This window comes from Coenobita brevimanus, chromosome 73 (genome assembly GCF_032717465.1).
Source record: "Coenobita brevimanus isolate Jiangsu-jjx chromosome 73, ASM3271746v2, whole genome shotgun sequence".
Taxonomy (NCBI): Eukaryota; Metazoa; Arthropoda; class Malacostraca; order Decapoda; family Coenobitidae; genus Coenobita; species Coenobita brevimanus.
This window is the reverse complement of record NC_137026.1, coordinates 33,272,517-33,294,452: the sequence shown is the minus strand read 5'-3', so window position 1 is coordinate 33,294,452 and position 21,936 is coordinate 33,272,517. Positions and strand designations below refer to the sequence as shown.

Genomic DNA, 21,936 nt, shown 5'->3' with positions numbered 1-21,936 from the left:
TTGTATGTTAAAGACATAAATTATGTCAATACAAAAAAATATACTATTGCTGTTGTTCCAGGCTCATCTGAAAATGAATGCAGCGGACTGCTGGCTGAAGTTGCCCTTCAGAAGCAGTATACCATGCTCCTTTTGGGAGATAGGGAGGGAGATGAGGGGCATTTGTACAACTGTGTAGTTCTGATTATGACAGTGCCACCATGTGAAGGTGTTCCTCACTAGCACCAAGAGAATATCGAGATATATATATACAAACTGTATTACAAAGGAGGACCTGCTAGGAAGCCTTCCAAGCCAATGAAAATACGCCCATATGTATGATGATCACTTACACTCCACAGCAAGGTTAGCTGTGGTTCTAGCCTCCCCAGCCTTATTCCTGGCAATACATGTGTAGTCTCCTGCATCCTCTGGGAACACTTCAAGAATCTGCAGACCAGCTGTACCATCAGGCCGCTGGGTTAAACGAACTTCACGGTGGTGCCCGATTGGTCGTCCGTTTTGGAACCACAGCAGCTTGGGTGTTGGTTTTCCAGTTACCTTGCATGTGAACTTAACCTCCTCCCCATCCATCACCCGTATAGGGGTCAGAGGGGGATTAAAGGCTGGGGCTTCTGCTTCTTCAGCGCCCTCACCCTCCACCAGCAGAGTAGCAGTGGAGGAAGCACGGCCTATGGGGTTTTCAGCCACTACTGTATAGTCACCAGAATCATCCTCAAATAGCTCTCCAAGGACAAGTGCACTCTTATTATCGCCACTTGTTATCTGCACCTCCAATTCCTCATCAGCAGTAATCTGTTGGCCATGCCTGAACCAAGTGAATGTGGCCTCTGGCTTGGCCGTTACTTCTGCTTCCATGAATGCCACTTCGCCCTCAGGAATTATCTGGGGCTGAAGTGGCTTGATGAATTTCGGTGGTTCCATTTCAATAACTTCTTCTGGTTCTAGTGGAAGAAATGGTTCATAGACAATATACCATCAAACTGATACATTGTGCCACTAGTTATGTTACAAATGTTATATGAAATGGTAGTAAGGAAAAAAATGACTTCCTTCTATAAAAATAAATCATTATTGTATTATGATGCAGATATGTTAGCAGTGGTGGATTCATATGAGTGCTTGATATTTCTCGGTTAATCTGTCGGGTTCTGGTTCGGCATGGGTTTCACAGAAGTGTTGGATTGAAGGAAAAAAAAAAAGTACTGTGACGAGATTATGGTTCAGTAATGTTTAGATTACTGTACTTTGCTTCTTGTGTGTGTGTGTGTGTGTGTGTGTGTGTGTGTGTGTGTGTGTGTGTGTGTGTGTGTGTGTGTGTGTGTGTGTGTGTGTGTGTGTGTGTGTGTGTGTGTGTGTGTGTGTGTGTGCGCGCGCGCGCGCTCTCTTCGTAACTTTGAGATGACGAAACTTTCGTTGCATAGCTATGTAACTATGTTTGTGTTGTTGTTGCTCAGCATTTCAATGTCTGATTTTCACTGTCCAATGTAAGTCAAAAACAAGCTCTGAGAAACAAGGGATTAAAATATAGTGGAGAATACAAGCTCATACATTTAAAATACATCTAGAGCTATGCGTTTGCTGTATAACAAGTTTGTTTCATAAGACCGAGAGCTGCTAGTGTGGTTTTATTATATGGATGCATTTACAGATTACTGGTTTTAAAATTCGCTCAAGCAATATAATTTTACGAGTCAGAGTTACATCTACAATACTGTCTTAATAATGTTCTTATGGAGGCGTCTGGATAATTATGTCCCGTGTATTTACCGCAGATTTAGAGACTGGCTAATTGTTGTCACCGTCGTGTGCTTACTATGCGCCAAACCATTATAAATATCGGTACTTAAATGCCGGTATTTGTGTGGCTGGTGTGTAGCATATGGATGCCCAATGCTACCAGTCAATGGCCATACAAGTGAGAAGAGTTAACAGTATTTATAATGTCAGGATGGACAACAAAATCGTCACAGGCTACTGGTGAAAGATGCCCTGTCTCCCATAACTACAGGGTCAAGTTCAGCGAGGTACTGAATAGCTAGCCTCATCTACTGCTCTAAATCCACCTAACTAACCCTATGACCTAAACCACCAGTATCAACCTACCCTAACAGGATTCAGATCATCAGGTGAGGCTAACTCTCATGGCAGCTCTTAATTATAACTCTGAAATATCCAGAAGCCTCCGGATACAAACTGAATAATTAAGCTGGATAATTAGGACACTGCAGAAAGAAAACTTGTGAATTTATGCGTGTTCTCCAAGTACAGCTGTCCTTTATTATTATTTTTTACCCTCATTACTAATAAATGTAATGGAGTAAAGAAGGGAATGTTCTATTTAATTTCCCTCGATGGTTTAAGAGCTGTGGGCATAAAAATAAGCCCAATTATATTTAACAATATGAATCACGCATTCTTGGACATGACAGTTGTTGATAGAGTGAAAGACAGTAACATCACAAGAACTACTGACTTGAATTATGGGCAGGAAGTCCTCAAATCGTACTGTGTGTGTGTGTGTGTGTGTGTGTGTGTGTGTGTGTGTGTGTGTGAGAGAGAGAGAGAGAGAGAGAGAGAGAGAGAGAGAGAGAGAGAGAGAGAGAGAGAGAGATTTTGTGTGTGTGTGTGTGTGTGTGTGTGTGTGTGTGTGTGTGAGAGAGAGAGAGAGAGAGAGAGAGAGAGAGAGAGAGAGAGAGAGAGAGAGAGATTTGTGTGTGTGTGTGTGTGTGTGTGTGTGTGTGTGTGTGTGTGTGTGTGTGTGTGTGTGAAGTATTTCTAGAATCCATTTTACTGAAACAAGAAGGTAGTAGACACATGTTACTCTTATATACCCTGGACCGTACGACGCAGGTAAGTCACACATTCTCAGTGCTATCTCATCAAAATTAAATACAAATTAGGGTATGTGGAATTCGAATTTGTACTGAATTCTGTGGAGAGCCAAAATAATCTTTCCCGCACCGACCCGATCCGTCAGTATGAAGAATAAAATGTGTTCTTTTTACGCTATACACAGTTCGATTGATGTGTAACTTGTGTCAATCAAAATTAACTACAGCAGTGAACTCTCATTAACAAGAATCCACCACTGCTTAACATGTGAATTATATCAGTGTATATGCAAGAAGTAATATGGCATGTATACTGCTTAGCATATGTTTTATATCAGTGTATATGCAAGTATATAGCATGTATAAACAGTTACTTAGCGAAGTAAGGTTAAATGGCTATTCATTAGACTTCAGCAGTTAAGTTGTATGATTAATGAACATTGTACGTATATATAATAATTTTTTTTTTGTTTACTTTCGTGTTTATAATTTTCAGATTTATATATTTATAGATTTTATACAATACTCTTACGGAAAATGATACAAGAAAGTAACGTTCAACCTACGTGTGACAATAATCGTGGCAACCGATCTAGCTTCGCCCACTTCGTTGAAAATTTTAACCTCATATTCACCACTATCATCATCTAACACCTCGTCGATGTGCAGGGTCGTTTCATCTTCAATCTGTTCGATTTTGTAGTCTCGTGAAGGCTTAAGTTCCCTTCCCTGGTGGTACCATTTGACTGTTGGTGGAGGGAAGGCTTCATATTTAGCCACCAAGTCCAATGGAGAAGCTGTCTGGATAATCTGTGCTTGGAGAGGGCTAGTGATCCGCGGTGCCTGTCGCAGTTCACTCTTCTCCAGCACCTCTAAGTCTTCTACAGATAAGTATGCGGCTGTCTCATCCTGGCCGTGCTGGTTCACGGCCACACAGCGATACAGCCCCTGATCATCAATGAAAACCTCACTGACGGTAAGGACACAGCGCCCAGTCGTCTCGTCAAACTCTTGCACGAACTCTTGTGAATCCAACAGTTCCCTTTCAAGATGGTACCACATGAGCCTGGGTGTGGGACGGCCCTGAACGGTGGCCTGAAGGACCGCCTTGGAGCCATGTTTGACTTGGAGGGGCTTGAGAGGCTCCACGAACTTCGGCGGCTGTCCTCGAGGCTTGTCTTTTCGTGCTGCAAGTAATGGTAGAGTTTGTTCAGATGAATTTATGAAGCGTTTATATATACATTTTTTCCTTTGCAGCTCATGTTATTCGTTAGATGAAAAAAAAAAAAAACTATACAAACAATGGGATTATAGAGATTATATTTAGTTGTATTCAAATAATCATACCAGCAGTGCAGAGACAAGTTTTAATATTCGCAACCTGTAAATCGTTAATATGCTACGCTGGTGCGGATAACTCACGCCTTTAGTTTACTGACTTACGGAGTACAATAAAGCCATGGATTCTGGGTGTGGATAACTCACGCCTTTATTTCGCGAACTTACAGAGTGCGATAAAGCTATGGATTCTTGGTGTGGATAACTCACTTTATTTCTCTCATTAACGGACTGCAATAAAGCTATAAAGACGTAATTTTCGTATATAAACGCATTAATGATGTCGTGTGATTATGTTGGTTCAGTTATGAGGTCACGAATATGGGGTAATTCGGAATAATAACGAATACACGCTTCATATTTAGTACCCTTTCCATTATCGTCGGAGTCAAGGCCAGAAAAACTGTTTATTAAACACAATGAACAAACAACACTCATTTTCAGCTCGATTGATCTAAATTTATCGGTTTTGTTTTTCGGTTCTGTAGAAGTTAAAACAAATCTAGTTATATTTCATGGTCACATAACTTACATAATAAACTAGCAAGGCTGCAGACGCGTAATAAACCTAGGTATACGTTCCGTTATGAATGTTTATTAAGTTTACGGATTACAATACAATATATAATCATCCAGTGTATATGTTTCCTGATGCTGTAAAGATAAACACGATTTATTTCCATGCAGCAGAACGGCTGGGGACAGGGAGACATGGAGGCGATTTGTTTTTGGCAACCTCTTACGGGATTAAGGCGTCTGGCTATAGAGAGACAGAGTGAACTTTCAGGGCACAGTGTGAATATATTACTACTTAAAAATGATATTGTAATGAACTGTTATGAAAGAGGAATTATATCCACAAATTTAAGTGGTGTTTATTGTGAGGACCGGAACAATAATCACCATTTCAGTAAGTGATATAATTCAGCCTGTTTATATTATTTATCTTAGGGGAAAAAAAAAAAAGTCATCTTGGTGATGAGGCTAAAGGAAATTGTCTCTTCCAACATGATTTTTTTCCCCGTAACTTAATGATTTTGTTATAAGGTACCAAGAGCAAAACTAGACAGACAGACAGACGGATAGATAGTAACACAGACAGACAGATATATTGATAAAATACTGAATCGTACTGAAAAATGTATGAAGCAGTTTTCCTCCTTTTGTTGTGTATGACAAGGGATATCAATAACCACTGATGCAAGCCAAATACTTCACCCAATGCCTACAGTGACGCAAGCCAAGTACCCCCCCCCTCTCTCTCTCTCTTTCTCAGTGCCTAACCAGTGATGCAAGCTAAGTACATCACCTCCAGTGCCAAGGCGGGTACAGTTCAGTCAGTTCTGGCATTCATCATAGCATTACGAGTTTTGATGTACGAAAAAAAAGATCATTGCAGTAAGTGGTGACATGTGAAGGTGTATGGTACGTAGAACTACTGAGCCTAAGGGAACGCGCTGTGAAGTCTATGCGCAGAGTATTGCTCACATAAAGAAACGTAACTCAGAATTGTAAAACAGAAATTATAACTGCTAGATTATTTTTCCCGTGGGGTTTATGGATCGAAAAATGAAAACTTTCCGGATAAAACACACACACACACACACACACACACACACACACACACACACACACACACACACACACACACGCACGCACGCACGCACGCGCGCGCGCAAGATATATTGTATTAATCGGAAACTAAGAATGCGTATCTATCTATCTATTTTTGGGTCGAGTAGATCATGTAATCACAAAAAAAAAAAAAAAAAAAAAATACGATTAGGGTTTATCAACAGGAAAATCCATCTAATTATTGTTGCCAGGGTAAACAAAATCTCGTTCGGTTTTGACACGGTTCCAAGACTCAGAAAAAAGAAAAATGTTGATGGAAAGTGTTGAGTATTTGTCAGCTGCTACATTCCTCGCTGATCTTAGGGGCCGATTAAAGAGAGTTTGCCAAGAATGAGGGTCAACAGTACCTAAAGTCTAAAAGATTAAGTTAAGGACAGGTAAATTTTCATGTATGTGTTGGCCATTCTCTCTTTTTGTCTTTCTTTCTAAGTCGGTGCAGCTTCAACCTCTCTCTTCAGTATTCTTCCAATTTCCAGGCGATTTTATTCAGCTTCGGGTAGACTTTTAGACCTGGAGGGGTTACATAAGCCTTCAAAAACCCCTCCAGCACTCGATTTCTCTCCAAAACTGCCCAGAACGAAACAAAATGGAGGTCCCGGGGCTAAGACTACAAAAAAAACGCCAATAATGGAGGTCAACGACACTTAAAGTCTCCAGGGGATTGCACGAAGGACAAAAGTAGGTCGGACAACAGGGCGGGGGGCAAAACTCCGGCCATCGGTGAAAATAACCCGCCCCCATGACACCGGCGACTGGGACTCCCGCCAAATTTCTCTCTGTGACACGGATATAATATTTTCACCCACATTACACACCATTCGAACTGGCCTCAATGATTTTTTTTTTTATGTATTATGTGTGTGAGATGTTTCCTAAGCTGAATTAAATCGTCTGGTGGTAGGAAGAATTATTATACTGTAGTGACTGGCGCCACTCCTTTCTACAACGCGGCACGACCATTAACACACGCCTCTTAACCCCAACTGGTAATAATAATAATAATAATAATAATAATAATAATAAAAGTAATAATGTAGAGACCTCAATGAAACAGAAGAAAACAATCCGCGGTAGTGTATAGAAGTAAACCGCCTTTTTGCACAATACGAGTCTCTCAAGTTCGCTTTTGCGGAACATAATCATACAACAGCTTCTCGTGTTGCTGGGATAGTAATTCTTACGGGATATTCCTTCTTACATGTAAAATTTTGGAGAATACAAGTGGAATTTTGGCGCGTGCACGTAAAGTTTTGGGGCATACGCGTAGAATTTTGGCGCATACACGTAAAGGTTTGGCGCATCCATGTAACACTTTGGCGCATTTGATCAGATTACGGCTCGACAATATTCTCTCTCCTCATGTTTTCCACGTATTGAAATTCTCATCGTGTGTGACTAAGATATGAATATTAGCTTTACGTAATGTAGTTCTACTCATACAACTGCCTTGGACTCGCTCGTTTAATTCTCTGTTACTACGGCAGAAGGAGCAGGAAAGTGATTAGGAGGAAGGTTAACATTCTAAGCCTCAAATTTCGTTAGCTATTATTTATCATACAGTTGCATTAATATCATGAAGCATACGAGTGATCCACAGAATAAAGTGTGCGATTAATTAGTGTATTATCAAAATGTAAGACTAGGGGCGTATACTCGGGAGCTTGGGAAATTCCTTATAGTTTTTTTTCTAGGTTCTGCCACTAATAATTCCAAAAAAATTAGTGTGACAACGTGAAAAGGGATATCAAGGTGCAATAGACAAAATAAATCGCCAAGGAGGAGGCAGTTCGATCCTCTAAGCTCACGAGAATACGATCTAGAAGGTATAAGGTTAAATTATTTCTAGATTTTTTTCCCTGAGTCCATCGCAGTATTATGAGAAAAACCGATCACAACCACTTCAGTACGAGGGGTCCGTAAAAAAATCGTATAGTAGCAATAATGATGAAAAAATAATGATGAGGGAGTTTTTATAGTTAATGTTGTGGAAAAAGTAAGGAATACAGCGACGAATTACACTTTCTATAGCAAATTACACTTCTCATTTCTTTGGCAGTCGTCCATACAACTAAATACTGGTCGATCTCCCGTAGTTGCTAAGTTATTGGATTGGATGCTTTTACAGGTACCAAAAAGGGATCCACTACCAGAAGTGTATAAGGTATTCTCGTAAAGTGCAATATTCTAAACCTTATACTTCTTACATTAGTGACCTTTATGTGCTAATATCATACGAGTCTATTTTGTATCGCAGTGATTTTATAGGAAACATTTTTGTAGATGCCTTGGGAATGTTTTTAAATAGGCTTCGATCTCATAAGAGGGAGTACAAAATAATAACGGCGTAAATATCGTAAATAATAATAATAATAATAATAATAATAATAAATATGAAGACATTAATCCAACTCTTCTTCCTCTAATTTATAATGAATTGCCTGATCTTGTACTAATTTCGGCACATGACTGATTTCTGGCGGGAAAAGGTGATATATTCGTAAGTATAAGATTACAGCTTCAGTTGAAAGATTTACAGTTAAGTCTATTATTCTGGTCTCGGCACTGCTGTCCTAGAACAATTTTTCTTGCATATGGAAAAACAAAATATCTTAAAGTAAAAAAGAAGCACGATTTTATTTAGTCTCGGCACTGCTCTTAAAATTGCCATCTTTCTTAGGACGGGAACTGCATCATCAATCATCAAAATCATCATCATCATCATCATCACTGGAAAAGCAAATATAATTCAAAGTTTAAAAATACAAGTCCAACGAAAACAAACTTCACTTACGCCAAAGCCACGCAAACATTCTCCCTCGTAGTTAAGTGTCGCTGGGGGAATTTCGGAGGGTAATATTTTTTCGTCACGGCGGCAGTAACATTATCCTGAGATGTTCACCTGTGCACAGCGAAACCCAGAATGACCTCCTCCGCCGGTTCGATCCCCGCCCGAAAACCCTCCCGGCGGTGACGTCAGAGGGGGTTGCCGACGTGTCCTCGATATCCTAAAACCCCTCCATCATCAAAACGCAATTCATTAATCCTTCTTTGATGCCACAGGGGGATCAGTCGGATTTAAGGCTGCGTTCCTGACTGCAGTGCTTTCGTGTTTCTTTTCCCGTAAACTTGGGAGAAATTTATCCACGGTCCCAGTCAGATGGTATCCGGTATCCGTGCCAGGAGGAGTGCCAAGATCGCGCGAGAGACATGAGTGCCAAAAAAATTATCTGCTCACGAGTGCTTACAGTATTTATTTTACGATGACGAAGATGATACGAATATAGTGCATGAAAGACTTTAACTGGAAAACTGTGAATATGTATTTAACTTGCCGTGAAGACTGACTTGTTAAATAATAATAATAATAATAATAATAATAATAATAATAATAATAATAATACAATCATAAGCGCTTATACCATTGTTTATTTACGATCATAAAAACTGAGTACTTTAAATGGAAACTCGTGGATATAAATTTGGTTAAAAATGAAGACATCTTTGCACTCTCTCCCCCGAAAAAAAAAAAAAAAAAAAAAAAATCGCTTACGAGTGGGTGTAAAGTTGTTTCTTGCGATTATGAAGAGAAAGATAAGCATTTCTCACCGATGATTACAGACATAACTCCTTTGCTAACTGTAAATTTTGAATATAATACATATGTTTAGCAGACATGAAATTAGCTGCAGTAAAAATGTCATTCAAGCGTATTTATATTCATGTTGTTGCCATGGATACAGAAATTAACACGCATTCTTTAGGGAAAATTTGCTAACCCGCCAAAATCTTCGTTCGACAGGTAATATTTTTGTTTATTTTCGTGGTTAAGGTCAAGGACACGTATTTTTAAAGTGACGAGCTGAAGTTTTCTAAGTAGCCTGCAAAGACGACGAGGAAGACTGCTTATATTTGTTTATTTGCCTAGATTAACCCCTTCAGGAAGAGGTGTTTGCTGTTTACCCCTGGTTATACATTAATTGGCAAAGACTGACCAATTTTGTTTAATATAATAGTTCGACCTTAGCTAACATAAACGGAGGAGGAGGAGGAGGAGGAGGAGGAGGAGGAAGTTAATGGAGTCTCACATGGACTGATTAACAGTATCTCATGCTAACAAGTACTGATGTGTAGTACTGACTTTAATCTTCTTTTTTTCTTTTTTACCAATTTCAGTACAAGGGGCCTCTCCACCAGTGAATTAAGAGGACATCATCAAATTTAAGTGGTTACCAGAGACTTCTAAGCCACCTAAGTCCGGTCTCAGTCCAGTATAATCGGCGTATAAATAACGCTTAGGTGGGTCTGGCTAGGGGTGTTTGTGTACAGTGTGGCGTGGAGGGGAGGGGGTGTTGGCCGCCTCACCAACACCCAAGTATATTTCTGGCGGGAAGACGAGAGGCCTGCCAGATGTAGATTATCCGGCTCTCTATGCATGTCTTCCGTATCCATGCATCACCACACGTGCTTTGAATCGGCCGAGTATTGCGTAGATATATAAATCTGTTGAGTATTTTCCTTTCCCTGACTGACTTTGTTTACGTAATAGATGATCCTGAGCTCTGTGCATGCCTTCCGTATCAATGCTTCACCATAATTATGTGCTTTGAATCGATCGAGAATTGCGGTATTCGTTGAGTATTTGAGTATTTTTCTTTTCCTGGCTGGTTTTGTCTGCGTAATAGATATTCCTACGCTCTATGCATGTCTTCCGTATTCATGCCTCAATCAACGGGCTTGAAAATTGCTTGCACCTAAATATAATGGTATCAAATAATGTAAGTGTATACAGTACCGGTATTATAAGGTTTGTTACAAAGTTATTAATCGTAAAAAGAGCGGCCTGCCAGAAATGGTCGATTTCCCAGTTCTATATGCATGCCTTCCGTTTCTGTTTTTCTCTCCTTGTGACTAAATGCTACTCACTTGTTAACAATGATGTCCATTAACACATATTTTTAAACTGCGTCCTTTCTAATGAACAAATTTTTAACTCACATACGAATACTATGTCTTTTGACCTCATTTATTTACGATTTTTTTATTTTTTTATTTCTAGGGTATTGAAGTCCATTACTGTATGATTATTTTTATATATTTCTGACCTTGACCCTTCATATCCATTAGACTGGAATATCACTTTAGCTGTTGTCACCTTTAATCCGTTCCATTTTGGATTAACGAGACTAAACCACTGAGTAACGCCAGCATAGAAGAAAACATAGAACTATCCATTAATAAAACTGGATTCCACGAGTTATATGAATAATGTAATATGTTCTTGCGTTTTGTGACAAGCTATCTGCATGACAAAGAAAGTGTCCCCAAAATAGTAATAACAGTCAGATTAATGCAGCGAAGACGCCTGATAAAGCAATCGTTAAAGAAGGATTTTTTTATTTTTATCCTTTATTGTTGGGATTTCTCAACTAAAGAATAATCCCGTGGTGCTACATTGTGCAAAATACATGCATCTACGAGTATACCTTCCAATCAAGCTTATGCAGATACAAATGAACAATAAATATAATAACCTGATTTTTGCGTTTTCCTTCCCATCAAATTTTCTCTACCTGTCATGATAACAGAGATGTGTTTTCCCCTTTTATTAACATCTTCCTCGGCTGACTCAAATCGCATGTTAACGTGAATAAAACAAGATATATGCCCGTAGTAGTTATAGATCTGGGACTTAAAACCTGACGTTGTGGTACGCAATACGAGTACAAAACATGAGTAGAAGGGTATTTCACTTGTCTGTGGAAATGTATAAGTTAAAAAGTTAAAAAGAGTATTGCTATTATCATACAAGGTGTCGGAAAAGTTACATGCGGTAAAAGGCAGGCGTGGCAGTGTGAGGTGTGGCAGTGTGAGATGTGGCAGTGAGGTGTGACTGTGTGGTGTGACAGTGTGAGATGTGGCAGTGAGGTGTGACTGTGTGGTGTGACAGTGTGAGGTGTGACAGTGTGAAGTGTGACAAAGTGAAGTATAGGAGTCCCTTCTATCGCACAGTAAACTTTTCTGAAACCTGTACAATAGCCGTTATTAGGTGCCATGCACAGAATATAAATTTCTCCCTATATAAAGTACAATAAAAAAAAACAGTACAAAATATGGTAAGTAAACATAATGCAGGTGTAAATGTAATAAAGCACTATACGTAAACCAAATCATATACAACTAAATATGGTTGGTTCCTGTATACTCACGACTTGGGAGACCTGGAGGAGGGAGGTGCATGGAACATCAGCATAGATATAAAATTTTGTACACAACAGGCATTAGTACACACAAACTACACACCAGAGTCAAATCACCGAAGGTCCTAATTCTGTGAGTTTAGGTAGGTCCCTTCCACCTCTTCAAGCTATTTTTGCATATGGAAAACTAATATTCTCTCATACGCTATGCAGAGTGTCCATATTCAAAGGGTATGGACAATGTACAAGAGAATATTGAGTGTAATATGCAAAATAACCCGTTATGAAAAAGGTGCCTGTAAACAGCATAATCCCACGCGAATCAACTGATAAAGTACACACTAAAGGAATATTATAAAGTTATTAAATTCCAATCAATACAAAACGTCAAGGAGCAAAACACTGATAAACCTTGGCTGATCATCACATACCTTGATAAACAAAAAAGAAAACGAGATTAGACATTCCACAAATATTCACCAGCGAAACACGAGACCGAAAAATGAACGAGATTAGACATTCCACTAATATGCATCAAAGAAACACGAGATTAGACAACGAACAAATATGCTATGCTTCAATAAAACTAAATGGTGTTATTAAATATGCTGAAAGAATCCGTCACACAGAAAGCATTATTGTTGTTAAAGTATGGTCTCCTCATCTCGCAGCAGCACAGTACCTTCCAGCACTAGGTTGGCAATGGTTGTAGCCTTCCCTGCCACGTTAACAGCTTCGCAGGAGTACATTCCCTCATCGTCCTCAGTTGTGCGGACGATTGTGAGGGTTGATACTCGGTCTTCGTATACGATGATTCTGTTGTGGCTGGGTATAATTTCAAAGCTGTTGAAGTACCACTTCACCTCAGGTGGTGGATACCCTTTGACTTCGCATTTAAAGACAGATTTGTGGGCAGGCTTAGATACAACTGGCGTAAGGGATTGGGAGAACGAGGGTGGAATAGCTTCGATATCTTTAGGTTTTTGGTCTACACGTTTCAGGGATTTTAAAGTTGGCTCCTGTTTGGTTTCTACAGTAGTGAACTCTACATCTATTACAGTAGGTTCTTCGGGTTTAGGCTCTTCGGGTTTGGGTTCAGCAGCTTCTGGGACAAGAGGTTTCTCTGGTTCAGCCTCGGTCGGCTTTTTAGGTTTTTTACGCGGTTTCTTTTCAGGCTCCAGTTTTTCGGGTTCATCGGGTTCCGGAATTTTGGGTTCATATGGCTTACCTATCTTATCATCGGGTTTCGGCTTAGGCTCGTCTGGTTTTTCTTTCTTAAACGGTTTCAACTGAATTTCTTCCTTTTCGTCATCTTTAGGGATCCTCCTACCTCCCCACTTTGGAATTTCGTCTTCGTCTTCCTTCTCGGGCTTTGTTCTCTTTTTCTTTGGTTTCTTTTCTTCATCAGGGGTAGGTTTCTCTTCTTCTTTTGGTTTGGGAGCTTCGGGAGTTTCATCTGGAGACTTTTCTCTCTCAGGCTTCTCAAAAGGCTCCAGAGGTGGTCGTTCCCCTTCGGGAATCTCAGGTTCATAAGGTTCTCTCTTCTTTTTCTTTGGTTTGGGCTTGGGCTCATCAGGCTTGTCCTTTTTGAAGGGCTTAAGAACCACTTCCTCTTTGGGCTCTTCCTCGGGAGGCAATCTCTTTCCTCTCCATGATGGAACCTCTGGTTCTTCTTCCTTCTTTTCAGGCTTCTTTCTGTCTTTCTTTGGCTTAGTTTCATCTTCTTCCGTGGGTTTCTCCTCAGTTGGTTTAGGAGCTTCAGGTTCAGGTTCAGGCTTTTCCTTGGGCTCTGGTTCAGGCTTCACTGGCTTTTCTAGTTCAACTTTATCTTTCTCGGGAATTTCTGGTTCTACACGCTCAAATGGCTTCAGCTCCACTGGTTCACGATCCGGTATGTCCTTAGTTGGTTTCTTACCAGGTTTACGAGAAGGTTCCTCTTTATCCTCCTCTTCGGGTTTCTTCTTTGGAATAGGCTTCAGCTGTGGCTGTTCAGGCTCTTTCTCGGGAGATTTCGGTCTTCGCTTTCTTGGCTTCAGCTTTATTTCCTCGCCTTCTTCTTCAGGCATCCTTCGGCCCTTACCTAACTTCAGTTTCTTTTCTTCCTCAGTTCCCGGTTTGTCCTTTGGTTTCCGTTCATATTTACCTTTTTCTGGTTCTTCTTCATCCTTCGGTGTTGGTATGGGAATAAATGGTTCATACGTCTCCAGAACCACAGGTTCCTTGTCTGGTATTTCCTCAGGAACATATGTTTCATATTCCGGTGGAGGGGTCCACACACGCTTTTCTGGTGGTGGGGCCTCTTCCTCCTCTGGAGTTTCCACATGCTCGAGTTCCACAGTTTCAAGTGTCACTTCCTCAGGTACATACTCTCTGGGGGTGGCTTTCCGAAGTTTAATCTGAGGAATTTCAAACACTTCTTCGATTGGTGCTGGTAGAAGCTTAGGTCGTTTCTTTTTCGGTTTTGGTGCTTCACCAACTTCTTCAGGCTTCTTTTCTGGCTCCTCTTTTGGCTTCTCAGCCTCCTCAGGCTGTGGTGCCTCGTCTTCTGGTTTTCCAGGTTCCTCTGGTTTATCACGAGGCTTCTTCTTTTTCTTAATCTTAGTAAGAGGTTCCTGAGGAGGTCGTTCTGGCTCAGGAATTTCAGGTTCATATTCCCTTCTTATTTTATCGTCAGGAGTTGGTTTCGGCTGATCAGGCTTTTCCTTCTTGAATGGTTTCAACTGAATTTCTTCCTTCTCATCATCCTTAGGGATCCTCCTACCTCCCCACTTTGGAATTTCATCTTCTTCTTTTTTATCAGGCTTCGTTCTCTCCTTCTTTGGTTTTGTTTCATCTTCAGGTGTTGGTTTCTCTTCTTCTTTTGGTTTGGGAGCTTCGGGAGTTTCATCTGGAGACTTTTCTCTCTCAGGCTTCTCATAAGGCTCCAGAGGAGGCCTTTCCCCTTCGGGAATCTCAGGCTCATAAGGTTCTCTCTTCTTTTTCTTTGGCTTGGGTTTAGGCTCATCAGGCTTGTCCTTTTTGAAGGGCTTCAATGCCACTTCTTCTTTGGGCTCTTCCTCGGGAGGCAATCTCTTTCCTCTCCATGATGGAACCTCTGGTTCTTCTTCCTTCTTTTCAGGCTTCTTTCTGTCTTTCTTTGGCTTAGTTTCATCTTCTTCCGTGGGTTTCTCCTCAGTTGGTTTAGGAGCTTCAGGTTCAGGTTCAGGCTTTTCCTTGGGCTCCGGTTCGGGCTTCACTGGCTTTTCCAGTTCAACTTTATCTTTCTCGGGAATTTCTGGTTCTACACGCTCAAATGGCTTCAGCTCCACTGGTTCACGATCCGGTATGTCCTTAGTTGGTTTCTTACCAGGTTTACGAGAAGGTTCCTCTTTATCCTCCTCTTCGGGTTTCTTCTTTGGAATAGGCTTCAGCTGTGGCTGTTCAGGCTCTTTCTCGGGAGATTTCGGTCTTCGCTTTCTTGGCTTCAGCTTTATTTCCTCGCCTTCTTCTTCAGGCATCCTTCGGCCCTTACCTAACTTCAGTTTCTTTTCTTCCTCAGTTCCCGGTTTGTCCTTTGGTTTCCGTTCATATTTACCTTTTTCTGGTTCTTCTTCATCCTTCGGTGTTGGTATGGGAATAAATGGTTCATACGTCTCCAGAACCACAGGTTCCTTGTCTGGTATTTCCTCAGGAACATATGTTTCATATTCCGGTGGAGGGGTCCACACACGCTTTTCTGGTGGTGGGGCCTCTTCCTCCTCTGGAGTTTCCACATGCTCGAGTTCCACAGTTTCAAGTGTCACTTCCTCAGGTACATACTCTTTGGGGGTGGCTTTCCGAAGTTTAATCTGAGGAATTTCAAACACTTCTTCGATTGGTGCTGGTAGAAGCTTAGGTCGTTTCTTTTTCGGTTTTGGTGCTTCACCAACTTCTTCAGGCTTCTTTTCTGGCTCCTCTTTTGGCTTCTCAGCCTCCTCAGGCTGAGGTGCCTCGCCTTCTAGTTTTCCAGGCTCCTCTGGTTTATCACGAGGCTTCTTCTTTTTCTTAATCTTAGTAAGAGGTTCCTGAGGAGGTCGTTCTGGCTCAGGAATTTCAGGTTCATATTCCCTTCTTATTTTATCGTCAGGAGTTGGTTTCGGCTGATCAGGCTTTTCCTTCTTGAATGGTTTCAACTGAATTTCTTCCTTCTCATCATCCTTAGGGATCCTCCTACCTCCCCACTTTGGAATTTCATCTTCTTCTTTTTTATCAGGCTTCGTTCTCTCCTTCTTTGGTTTTGTTTCATCTTCAGGTGTTGGTTTCTCTTCTTCTTTTGGTTTGGGAGCTTCGGGAGTTTCATCTGGAGACTTTTCTCTCTCAGGCTTCTCATAAGGCTCCAGAGGAGGCCTTTCCCCTTCGGGAATCTCAGGCTCATAAGGTTCTCTCTTCTTTTTCTTTGGCTTGGGTTTAGGCTCATCAGGCTTGTCCTTTTTGATGGGCTTCAATGCCACTTCTTCTTTGGGCTCTTCCTCGGGAGGCAATCTCTTTCCTCTCCATGATGGAACCTCTGGTTCTTCTTCCTTCTTTTCAGGCTTCTTTCTGTCTTTCTTTGGCTTAGTTTCATCTTCTTCCGTGGGTTTCTCCTCAGTTGGTTTAGGAGCTTCAGGTTCAGGTTCAGGCTTTTCCTTGGGCTCCGGTTCAGGCTTCACTGGCTTTTCTAGTTCAACTTTATCTTTCTCGGGAATTTCTGGTTCTACGCGCTCAAATGGCTTCAGCTCCACTGGTTCACGATCCGGTATGTCCTTAGTTGGTTTCTTACCAGGTTTACGAGAAGGTTCCTCTTTATCCTCCTCTTCGGGTTTCTTCTTTGGAATAGGCTTCAGCTGTGGCTGTTCAGGCTCTTTCTCGGGAGATTTCGGTCTTCGCTTTCTTGGCTTCAGCTTTATTTCCTCGCCTTCTTCTTCAGGCATCCTTCGGCCCTTACCTAACTTCAGTTTCTTTTCTTCCTCAGTTCCCGGTTTGTCCTTTGGTTTCCGTTCATATTTACCTTTTTCTGGTTCTTCTTCATCCTTCGGTGTTGGTATGGGAATAAATGGTTCATACGTCTCCAGAACCACAGGTTCCTTGTCTGGTATTTCCTCAGGAACATATGTTTCATATTCCGGTGGAGGGGTCCACACACGCTTTTCTGGTGGTGGGGCCTCTTCCTCCTCTGGAGTTTCCACATGCTCGAGTTCCACAGTTTCAAGTGTCACTTCCTCAGGTACATACTCTCTGGGGGTGGCTTTCCGAAGTTTAATCTGAGGAATTTCAAACACTTCTTCGATTGGTGCTGGTAGAAGCTTAGGTCGTTTCTTTTTCGGTTTTGGTGCTTCACCAACTTCTTCAGGCTTCTTTTCTGGCTCCTCTTTTGGCTTCTCAGCCTCCTCAGGCTGTGGTGCCTCGTCTTCTGGTTTTCCAGGTTCCTCTGGTTTATCACGAGGCTTCTTCTTTTTCTTAATCTTAGTAAGAGGTTCCTGAGGAGGTCGTTCTGGCTCAGGAATTTCAGGTTCATATTCCCTTCTTATTTTATCGTCAGGAGTTGGTTTCGGCTGATCAGGCTTTTCCTTCTTGAATGGTTTCAACTGAATTTCTTCCTTCTCATCATCCTTAGGGATCCTCCTACCTCCCCACTTTGGAACTTCATCTTCTTCTTTTTTATCAGGCTTCGTTCTCTCTTTCTTTGGTTTTGTTTCATCTTCAGGTGTTGGTTTCTCTTCTTCTTTTGGTTTGGGAGCTTCGGGAGTTTCATCTGGAGACTTTTCTCTCTCAGGTTTCTCATAAGGCTCGAGAGGAGGCCTTTCCCCTTCGGGAATCTCAGGTTCATAAGGTTCTCTCTTCTTTTTCTTTGGCTTGGGCTTGGGTTCATCAGGCTTGTCCTTTTTGAAGGGCTTTAGTTCCACGTCCTCCTTTTCCTCTTCCTTAGGTGGCAGTCTCCTACCTCTCCACGAAGGAACCTCTGGTTCTTCTTCCTTCTTTTCAGGCTTCTTTCTGTCTTTCTTTGGCTTAGTTTCATCTTCTTCCGTGGGTTTCTCCTCAGTTGGTTTAGGAGCTTCAGGTTCAGGTTCAGGCTTTTCCTTGGGCTCCGGTTCGGGCTTCACTGGCTTTTCCAGTTCAACTTTATCTTTCTCGGGAATTTCTGGTTCTACACGCTCAAATGGCTTCAGCTCCACTGGTTCACGATCCGGTATGTCCTTAGTTGGTTTCTTACCAGGTTTACGAGAAGGTTCCTCTTTATCCTCCTCCTCGGGTTTCTTCTTTGGAATAGGCTTCAGCTGTGGCTGTTCAGGCTCTTTCTCAGGAGATTTCGGTCTTCGCTTTCTTGGCTTCAGCTTTATTTCCTCGCCTTCTTCTTCAGGCATCCTTCGGCCCTTACCTAACTTCAGTTTCTTTTCTTCCTCAGTTCCCGGTTTGTCCTTTGGTTTTCGTTCATATTTACCTTTTTCTGGTTCTTCTTCATCCTTCGGTGTTGGTATGGGAATAAATGGTTCATACTTCTCCAGAACCACAGGTTCCTTGTCTGGTATTTCCTCAGGAACATATGTTTCATATTCCGGTGGAGGGGTCCACACACGCTTTTCTGGTGGAGGAGGTGCTTCTTCCTCTGGAGTTTCCACATGCTCGAGTTCCACAGTCTCAAGTTTCACTTCTTCCGGCACAAACACATTCTGAGTGGTTTTCCTGAGCAGGATTTTGGGAATTTCAAACACTTCTTCGATTGGTGCTGGTAGAAGCTTAGGTCGTTTCTTTTTCGGTTTTGGTGCTTCACCAACTTCTTCAGGCTTCTTTTCTGGCTCCTCTTTTGGCTTCTCAGCCTCCTCAGGCTGTGGTGCCTCGTCTTCTGGTTTTCCAGGTTCCTCTGGTTTATCACGAGGCTTCTTCTTTTTCTTAATCTTAGTAAGTGGTTCCTGAGGAGGTCGTTCTGGCTCAGGAATTTCAGGTTCATATTCCCTTCTTATTTTATCGTCAGGAGTGGGTTTAGGCTGATCAGGCTTTTCCTTCTTGAATGGTTTCAACTGAATTTCTTCCTTCTCCTCGTCCTTAGGAATTCTCCTTCCTCTCCACAATGGGACTTCCTCCTCTTCCTTTTTGTCAGGCTTCGTTCTTTCCTTCTTTGGTTTTGTTTCATCTTCAGGTGTTGGTTTCTCTTCTCCTTGTGGTTTGGGAGCTTCGAGAGTTTCATCTGGAGACTTTTCTCTCTCAGGCTTCTCATAAGGCTCGAGAGGAGGCCTTTCCCCTTCGGGAATCTCAGGTTCATAAGGTTCTCTCTTCTTTTTCTTTGGCTTGGGCTTGGGCTCATCAGGCTTGTCCTTTTTGAAGGGCTTTAGTTCCACGTCTTCCTTTTCCTCTTCCTTAGGCGGCAGTCTCCTACCTCTCCACGAAGGAACCTCTGGTTCTTCTTCCTTCTTTTCAGGCTTCTTTCTGTCTTTCTTTGGCTTAGTTTCATCTTCTTCCGTGGGTTTCTCCTCAGCTGGTTTTGGAGCTTCAGGTTCTGGTCTGATTTTTTCCTTGGGTTCAAACTCAGGCTTAGTTGGCTTCTCTAGCTCAACCTTATCTCTCTCGGGAATCTCTGGTTCTACACGCTCAAATGGCTGCAGCTCCACTGGTTCCCGGTCAGGCATATCTTTTGTAGGTTTCTTACCAGGTTTGCGAGAAGCTTCCTCTTTATCCTCTTCCTCTGGTTTCTTCTTCGGAATAGGCTTCAAGTGTGGCTGTTCGGGTTCTTTCTCGGGAGATTTTGGTCTTCTCCTCCCTGGCTTCAACCTTGTCTCTTCTTCCTCCTCTTCCTCTGGCCTTCTGCGCCCTTTGCCCAACTTTAGTTTCTTTTCCTCCTCAGTTACTTCTGGTTTGTCCTTTGGTTTACGTTGGTACTTTGCTTTTTCTGGTTCTTCCTTATCGGTTGGTGCTGGTGTGGGCATTAATGGTTCATAGTCCTCTAGGACTACTTGTTCTTTTTCTGGTATTTCTTCAGGCACATAGGTTTCATACTCTGGTGGAGGCGACCAGACTCTCTTCTCTGGAGGAGGAGCCTCTTCCTCCTCTGGAGTTTCTACATGCTCAAGCTGCACAGTCTCGAGTGTTACCTCTTCTGGTACAAATTCTTTCTTTGCCGTTGTTTTCCTGAGGGTAACTTTAGGTATTTCGAACTTTTCTTCTTGAGGCTGGAACTTACGAGGTTTCTTTCTCTTTTCAGGAGTTTCAGAAACCTCTTCAGGGACTTCTGTCGGCTTTTCAGGTTGCTTTTCAGACTCCTCTGGCATCTGCACCGCCTCTTCTGGTTTTTCTATATCGTCACGATCCTTTTCTCTCCGAGGTTTACGATATGGTTCACGTGGAGTTTCTTCGGGCTCTGGAATTTCAGGTTCGTATGGCTTAATCTTATCATCAGGAGTTGGCTTAGGCTTATCAGGTTTCTCCTTCTTGAAGGGTTTCAACTTAATTTCTTCCTTTTCATCATCCTTGGGAATTCTTCGGCCTCTCCAAGAAGGTGTTTCTTCCTCCTTCTCCTTGTCAGGTTTGGTTCTCTCTTTCTTTGGCTTTGTTTCATCTTCAGGTGTTGGTTTCTCTTCCTCATGGGGTTTAGGAGCTTCAGGAGTTTCATCTGGGAACTTTTCTCTCTCAGGCTTCTCATAAGGCTCGAGAGGAGGTCTTTCCCCTTCGGGAATCTCAGGTTCATAAGGCTCTCTCCTCTTCTTTTTAGGCTTGGACATCGGTTCATCAGGTTTCTCCTTTTTGAAGGGCTTCAGAACAACTTCCTCCTTTTCTTCTTCTTTAGGAGGCACTCTCCTACCTCTCCATGAAGGAACCTCTGGTTCCTCTTCCTTCTTTTCAGGCTTCTTTCTATCTTTCTTTGGTTTAGTTTCATCTTCTTCTGTTGGTTTCTCCTCAGTTGGTTTTGGAGCTCCAGGTTCTGGTCTGGTTTTTTCCTTGGGTTCAAACTCAGGCTTAGTTGGCTTCTCTAGCTCAACCTTATCTCTCTCGGGAATCTCTGGTTCTACACGCTCAAATGGCTGCAGCTCCACTGGTTCCCGGTCAGGCATATCTTTTGTAGGTTTCTTACCAGGTTTGCGAGAAGCTTCCTCTTTTTCCTCTTCCTCAGGTTTCTTCTTCGGAATAGGCTTCAAGTGTGGCTGTTCGGGTTCTTTCTCGGGAGATTTTGGTCTTCTCCTCCCTGGCTTCAACCTTGTCTCTTCTTCCTCCTCTTCCTCTGGCCTTCTGCGCCCTTTGCCCAACTTTAGTTTCTTTTCCTCCTCAGTTACTTCTGGTTTGTCCTTTGGTTTACGTTGGTACTTTGCTTTTTCTGGTTCTTCCTTATCGGTTGGTGCTGGTGTGGGCATTAATGGTTCATAGTCCTCTAGGACTACTTGTTCTTTTTCTGGTATTTCTTCAGGCACATAGGTTTCATACTCTGGTGGAGGCGACCAGACTCTCTTCTCTGGAGGAGGAGCCTCTTCCTCCTCTGGAGTTTCTACATGCTCAAGCTGCACAGTCTCGAGTGTTACCTCTTCTGGTACAAATTCTTTCTTTGCCGTTGTTTTCCTGAGTGTAACTTTAGGTATTTCGAACTTTTCTTCTTGAGGCTGGAACTTACGAGGTTTCTTTCTCTTTTCAGGAGTTCCAGAAACCTCTTCAGGGACTTCTGTCGGCTTTTCAGGTTGCTTTTCAGACTCCTCTGGCATCTGCACCGCCTCTTCTGGTTTTTCTATATCGTCACGATCCTTTTCTCTCCGAGGTTTACGATATGGTTCACGTGGAGTTTCTTCGGGCTCTGGAATTTCAGGTTCGTATGGCTTAATCTTATCATCAGGAGTTGGCTTAGGCTTATCAGGTTTCTCCTTCTTGAAGGGTTTCAACTTAATTTCTTCCTTTTCATCATCCTTGGGAATTCGTCGGCCTCTCCAAGAAGGTGTTTCTTCCTCCTTCTCCTTGTCAGG

The 21,936-nt window shown here is 42.1% G+C and overlaps 1 protein-coding gene across 1 annotated transcript in view; it reads right to left on the bottom strand.

Moving 5' to 3' along the window:
• Nucleotides 1-21,936, bottom strand: part of LOC145407519 (uncharacterized) — a 280,710-nt gene that overhangs the window by 127,646 nt on the left and 131,128 nt on the right. Inside the window, exons 60-62 of the mRNA XM_080278443.1 lie at nucleotides 12,687-21,727; nucleotides 3,401-4,021; nucleotides 333-944 (exon numbers count right to left, since the gene is read on the bottom strand). Coding sequence (XP_080134569.1) covers nucleotides 333-944; nucleotides 3,401-4,021; nucleotides 12,687-21,727 — 10,274 coding nt within the window. The remainder of the gene's footprint in view (nucleotides 1-332; nucleotides 945-3,400; nucleotides 4,022-12,686; nucleotides 21,728-21,936) is intronic.